This window comes from Vigna umbellata, chromosome 3, assembly GCF_029865625.1.
Source record: "Vigna umbellata cultivar VRB3 chromosome 3, Vumbellata_1.0, whole genome shotgun sequence".
In the NCBI taxonomy this organism is placed as follows: Eukaryota; Viridiplantae; Streptophyta; class Magnoliopsida; order Fabales; family Fabaceae; genus Vigna; species Vigna umbellata.
The window spans coordinates 18267200-18274364 of record NC_142167.1 but is presented as its reverse complement, the minus strand read 5'-3'; the positions used below and the strand labels follow the sequence as shown (position 1 = coordinate 18274364).

Genomic DNA, 7165 nt, shown 5'->3' with positions numbered 1-7165 from the left:
TAAAGTTTGAAGAAAAACTATACTCCTTGAAAGGGGAAAGAAAGTAAATAACCATACATGACTAAAAGAGTGAGAAGGAAAAAAGCTGTCCTCGTCTACACAAGAACAGGTCTCCACATGGCATGATTTTGTACAGTCACGTCAACTTATAAACTACCTCACCATCTTATAATCTTTACACCATAAAAAGGCTTGTATAGTCATAATTTCATTTTATCTCCTCTGCAGGGGCCTCAGGTCATGAGCCTCGTCTCACCTTAAATTCTTTGTATAGACTTAAAGCTACAAAATGTACAGTTCTGCAGTACAACCGACAACTTTATTTCCAACTGGCTACAACCCATCTTCATAGATAGGAACCATAACCTCTTCATTTGGAAAAAGGAACAAGAACAAGAAGCAGCAACAGCAGCTCACACTAGCCTCAGTTAGCTGTACAATATTAATTTTCTAAGCCACCTAAGCAGGTTGGGGAGACTGAGCTGCAATTCTCCTTTCTGCAACAAATTATACACGTAACCTTTCATAAACTATCTAACATTTTGGATGAAACGTAAAATACAAATACACGAAGGAATCACATGGTACCTCCAGCAGCAACAAGTTTCTCTACACGTGCAACGATGTGCTTCCCATAGGTGTACTTCTTCAATGCATTTAAATGAACCTTAATTCGTGAAAGAATCAGTTCGCGCTGCTGATCATCACACGTTTCCAGCACCTTTTGTACAACGTAATTTGCAAACTGATCTTTCATCATGGCCTGTACATAGAACAATATCATTACAATTTTACTGAAAGAATTATTGAGCAGATATAAACTGCATTGTCCCAGAATAGAAGCAGTTATGTGACTTAAGTTCAAGACTGGAAATGTGAAAACTTTTCTGTTCGATCACATTAAGGAGACGTTGGATAGAAAAAAAGGTCTACAGATGTCGTTAGCCGAGTTCATGCAATTGCATTAGAAATCATGAAAATAATTTCTGATCACTTATCATGGTATTGAACCTAAAAGTAGCATTGCCTTGTAATTATGCATCAAATAGTGGTAGAGGCATATATAAGAAAGAGAAAGTTCAACAAACCTGAAGAGGCTCATTTTCATCTGTGGAGCCAAGCATCTCGTGTACTAGTAATTGGCGCTCAGAAGGACCTCCAAAGGTCAAACATTTCTCCACAACATTGGACGCAAACTTCTGTTGACTCATCTGAACAATCTTGCCTGCTAATTCCTTTATTATAGAAGAACGCTCATGAGGCTTCCCATGCTCCAGAACATGCTGTTTTCAGGGAGGGAAGAAATCATAAGCAAGAAATCAACCCACATACATGCTAAACAGTTACACTAGAGACGAAGTATTATGGACAAAAATCCTCTATCACATGTGAAAAAGAACCAATCTTGACGGCATTTCAGAAACATAAATAAGCAGGGCAGGAAGCTATAAAATAAAGTCAGTTTCAAAAACAAAGAATTATAAGTGAAAACAATTGTCACTGATGTGTTATATGTGTTCGAGAAAAATACACATAAAATTAAGTTGAAAATCATAAACAAGAAAAAACAAAATGTTTCTGGTTAAAAAGGTTCATCGTTAAACCTATTGATCACAACACTGTAGGCAAAGTTAGGAAGCCTGACCAAGGAAATTACAATTTTTGGGACTACAGTCAAAGGTCATTACTATTTCTCTAAAATAAAAGTAAACTATCAGGCTTGCAGCCAAGGGTAAGAGCATGCTAAAGTAAACCAAACAATCATGAGAGCCATAAAAATACACTTCAAGTATCATGACAACAAGAAGCCCAAACTGTCTAAAAAGAAAAAAAGTATAAACCTGAACAACGTAGTTGCCATACTGGTCCTGAGCTAACATACTAACTGCCCCTAAAATTTCATCCATAACTTTCTGCTGTGTTGTAGGATCTTTGCAGTGCTCCAGTACTCTCTGTTGCATAAAAGGCATCTTATATGACAAATGATCTTAGATACAAACAAGAGTGACATAACCAGTGAAGAGGCCTAACCTGTATCACACGGCAACCATATGGATGGGTTGAGAGCGTAACGACTTGATCAAAAAAAGTTGAGACAATAAAATGGATTGCATCTTCAGGGACGCATTCAATACACTTCTGAATGACATGGTTACCATTCTGATCACGTACACAGCGCATGACATTACCATCAAGCTCTTGCACCATCTCTATCTTCTGATCCAGATCAACAACTTCGATGGCCTAAAGAGGGATCGTAATTCAACAAAAACAATTATAACACACTCGGAAAATTAGATAGACAAACATATACACATAGACTAAATGCCACCTTTCATTGTCCATACCTTCTGGATGACTCGGCAACCATACATTTGAAGGCTCAGTGTCAGAACATGCCCAAGAAGTTTGTTGGCCAATTCTCTTCTCTGGGCTGCAAGTCCATGCTCAAAAAACTGCAATATTCCATATGGTACTACACTTTTAGAATAAAAATAGAAAAATGCTTAAGAGATTGATTTCCCTCAGCCCATCCATGTATCTATATATGAGTTCTTACATCAGAGATACAGAGAAGCCAATCTGAAAAACGTTACACTTAGATGTCAAATAGACATCATAAAAACAGCTTTTGAATCAATTACAAACAATTCCTCAAAAAACATTCATCAAAGACAATAACAAATTAAAAGATTAACGATTACCTTTTGAACCACATAATTACCAAAGACATCAGTCATCAAAGCAAGGGCATGTGGCATGATTTCCTGATAAACCATGTTTTTTTCTTCAGTAGTAGCTGTTTCAAGCTTTTGTTGAATAAATCGGCTCCCATATTGATCAGCACTGTCAATGATAATAGAGCTATCAACATTATTATTTTCGGGATGGAAGCATAAGAATAAGATCAATAGGAAAAAAATACCTGAATTCCACAACGTGACCAGCAATTTCAGAAAGCTCAAAACACTTTGTTTTGTTGCTTTTAAACTCCTCCAACAGAGAAGAAGCAAAACTTTCATCAATGTTCCCAGTATCTACATGCCAAGGTCCCATTACCCCAGCTAAATTCCTCATTCCAGAAGCAAAACGCATATTCAGTTCATTGTGCCTAACAGGACTTCCAGGTGCTGCTGGGGAAGTGGATACAACAGAGTTTGCCATTGGACTTCCTGGATAAGACAACCCAACACCATATGCAGGATTTCCATAATAACCATGAGGAGTGGAGCTTCCTGATTTACCACCCAGTGGTACATTGTATTGAGATTTCTGAGGTGAGAGAATAGACCCAAGATAAGCTTTCTGAAGCTCAAGTAAGTTCATGTATGAATTACCTAAGTAGGTCCTGTCGACAGAGGGGTCACTAAGAGCACCAAGTTGTGCTGCATACTCAGATGTTCTCAGGTACTGATGATACATGGGATCAACAAAAGGGGCCTGGAGAGCAGTGCCTGGAATTTGATTTCCCATCCTACCAAGATTGTGCACATCAGATGGAGCAGTAGCTCCAGAAGCCAAACCACTTCCAAGAATTCTTGAGTCCATTCCAGGGGATGCCATTGCTGATGCTGCAGCAACCGTTTCAAACAATGGAGGCAGATTACCAGTGCCCAGTTGATTAGTCATCAAGGATGCCAATGCTGGATTTCCAGCATATCCACTCATACCATAGTTACTAAATGACGAATTTGTACCATCTAAAGGCTGGTACTGAGTAGGTAAACTACCTCCTCTACTAAAATGGGAGGTAGGTGATCCTTTGAAATATGAGTTATTAGAAGGAATATTAGACTTTTGTAGCTCAACCTGCCTGTCCAAGGATGTATTTTTAGGTTCAGATCCGCTCCTGCTCTTACTTGAATTTTGCAAGTGAGCTAATTCAGATTTATTTAAATAAGCATGTTGCTTTCCATGATCTTGACCACCTTGCCTACCAAAAAGATATCTCCGGTGATTATCAACTTCTGATTCAACCTGCGATGGCAAATGATTATCACCATCTAACATGTCATCTGCTGACAAATTCATCACTGACAATGCTGCCATAAGATCTGATGACCCGTTGATTCCAGATGAAACACCATCAAATCCATCTGGACTGGAAACACCTCTCTTATCAGAAGCAATGGCTCTGCCACCACCAATAGGTGTGATGCAGGGACTGGGAGCCCTAGCAACATGCTGTGGATCAGGAGTAGTGCTTCTCGACAAGGAAGACCCCACTGCAGCAGCATAAGAATATGAAGCTGGCAGACCAGTATTTTGGGAAGCAGATGATCCTTGCACATTCGTTCCTGGCCTTGGTGCATCTATGGTCGTAGACTCACGGCGTAAATGAGCCAACTCTGCTTCAGCAGAACTAATGATATCATTGTCATCAAATGCATTACGGCTGGCTGGACGAGAAGGAGGGCCCGTGACAGAGGTATTACCCCCCAAATCATCCTGCACAATAACTGTTTGTAAATGACGAGCAGAAGAAAAATATATATGAAAATAAAGAAACCCAAGAAAGATATCATAGAAAAAATATGCTAAATTCACATCAGAAATGTCAACAATTGCTACAAAATACTTTCAAAATACAAAGGCAAACAAATAATGATTTAGATGTACTTTATGTAGATCAAGCAAAAAACATAGACTGCAAGATTGAAATCAACATGTATTCCACTTCAATACTGTGATATATCACATCGATCAAAAGTACAGGGTGCAAAGCCAATTCAATCTCCAATTGTTAAAAATCTATAGCAATTATGTAAAATATTGTAACTAGTGGAGAAACATAACCCAATACTGAGAGAATGACAGAGAAAAGGAAGGACACCGAGAGAAAATTTAGCCAGGAAGAGTATCTAAAAATTCTGAACATAAAATGAATGGCACACTGTATTCTGAGTATGTAAAGTGAATAGCATAGAAGAGACTGTTGTAACTGAATTACTTCAGTTTAATATATTATATTATAATTTGGTTATAACAGACATGTAGATTATATTTCCTAAAATAACTTAAACTTTAATTCCCATAATGCTATCCAATGATAAATTGAACGGAGACTGGAAGGTACCTGAACCACAAACATGCTAAAATTTACAAATAGTACTACAGTAAGAGTACTGATATGCACTATGTATGCAGTATTACAAAAACTAAAACACAAATTTGTTTCGAATACGTGCCTAAAAGATTTTACGATGAATGTAACAAATCAATTAGATGTAGCAAAACAATCAGTATAAAAATTTAGAGCCAGTATGAAACACAGGATAACTACTACAGGACAATCCTTAAGGATTGACAGAAGTGTATGAAAATAGAAAATAAAAAACTCTGATGAATTCACTGTGTTAAGCTGCCGCCTTCCCATCACAAAAAAGCACTATAAACAACGAATTAGAATCCAAAACTCAAACAGATTCATGACATCATTTAGCATAATTGATCAATACTTCACTTTCCTCAAGAATAACATGAATTAATCAAAACGTTTGAACAATACCACACATCAGAACATGAAAAACACACTTAAAATAAACGACCAAAGATCAGACCCGACCTCACAACATTAGCATAAATTGATCATATTGTCACGGATGAAAGTGAAAATACAAAATGCCAAACCACACAATCCAGGAAAAATAGAAATAGATGCAGCGTGGAGTCAATCAATGGCAGAAGAGGCAATCCACCTGGAAAATTTCTGCAAAGCTCTTTTGTTTGCTCAGCCCTAGTCCAGGCAAACCAATTAGTCCGTCACCACCCCACTCGGCAGTACCTCTTGTTTTTTCATTGTCCACCTCACTCTCTTGTTTCCTCATGTTAAAACCCGGTGGGGTAGAAAACATCGACCTACCACCATTTTCTTCAGTCCTGTTCACTTTCCTTCTATCTCCTATTCCACCAAGAACTGAAGCTCCACCTTTAAGTCTCTGCTGAAACCTCCAATCCTCCTTTGACATCAAAGGAGGTGGCAGCCTAGGATTCAAATTCACATTGGAGTAATAGTATGTAAGATAAGCTGGATCAGACCTAAGCTCTTCCTCAGAAACAATCCCATTAACATCTCTAGTCCCTTGAAACTCAGAAAAGGCACCACTAGCACCAGCAGCGCCACCGCCACCACCAAACAACCCTCCAACAGCACTCAAAGAACCCTCCACAGTTGGAGGCGCTGATCCACTCCTAAAGATATTAAGCTCTCTCTCACGATCATCAGCCTCTTGTCTGCGTTGCTCACGAAGCAACATCCCTATCTCCTTCTCCAGTTCATCTCCAAAAGAACCCTCGTTACTCCCAATCATCGGTCTTCTTTCAAATTCAGACAGCATTTTTCAAAATCCCAATTTGATCACCACTCTCCAATCACCAACCTCATACAGTTAAACCATATCACTACCCACCAGCAGAAATTAAACCCTAACCCGACAAACCCAAAAACTCAACCTTTTCCACCATAAAACGTAAACCTCCACGCCCCATGTTAACAACTTCACAAAAATATAACTGGCAGTTACTGGAAGAAAAAAAAAAATCAAGCTTTCCTCATCGAAGCGATTTCTGAAGCTGAAACAAAACCACCCAAGAATCAAACACAAAACAAGACAGCAAAATTCACTCTATGTTTCCCATAATTAGTTCCCATAATTATAGACAGGAAATTCCTAGGAAGACATGTTTTCTGAGGGATAATATATACAGAAGAATAAAATGAAGGTGGGAAAAACAGGGGGAGAAGGGAGAGAAGGGAGTGAGAAAATGGTGCAGTGAGATCAAAAAAAGAAAACAGTGACAGAGATCAATCCGGCGGCGATTGGTTCTTACAAGAACCCTTAGGGTTTTGTTCCATTTAGAGGCAGATTAAATACAGATGAAGGTAGGAAGCAAACCAAGCTAAACATATTTGGTTTCTACTTTTTTTTTAGCTTATGTTTTTATCTGTGAATCTGAGAAATATCCAAAATATATTTTATGTATTTCCTAAACATTAGGGGTAATTGACCAAGTGATAACCGACTGATGTCATTACAAAGAAAGAGAATTGGAGTTTATTTTCCTTTTTTTGCTGCACTTCCCAAACCAGAAGCTGTCAATGACTGACACGTTATTGTATTAGATTCGCTACATAGTAAAATATAGCCCAAAGTACAGTAAATTT

General features: G+C 38.3%; 1 protein-coding gene across 1 annotated transcript; it reads right to left on the bottom strand.

Moving 5' to 3' along the window:
• On the bottom strand, positions 1–6930 carry LOC124833775 (pumilio homolog 2-like). Its single transcript, XM_047308315.2, has 9 exons — positions 5700–6930; positions 2927–4449; positions 2706–2847; positions 2349–2456; positions 2032–2244; positions 1842–1952; positions 1089–1283; positions 589–763; positions 1–497 (listed from the first exon to the last, which is right to left on the bottom strand). Exons 1-9 carry the CDS (start codon positions 6336–6338, stop codon positions 460–462), a joined length of 3144 nt encoding a protein of 1047 aa, XP_047164271.2. The 5' UTR covers positions 6339–6930; the 3' UTR covers positions 1–459.
• Positions 6931–7165: the final 235 nt, after the last annotated feature.

Bases quoted from the DNA above. Each gene is read 5' to 3' on its own strand.
- LOC124833775 (XM_047308315.2), bottom strand. From the start codon at position 6,338: ATGCTGTCTGAATTTGAAAGAAGACCGATGATTGGGAGTAACGAGGGT. The intron at 4,450-5,699 runs GTGGATTGCCTC...GTTATTGTGCAG, and splicing joins GCTTTGCAGAAATTTTCCAG to GATGATTTGGGGGGTAATAC. The intron at 2,848-2,926 runs GTATTTTTTTCC...TATCATTGACAG, and splicing joins GGTCACGTTGTGGAATTCAG to TGCTGATCAATATGGGAGCC.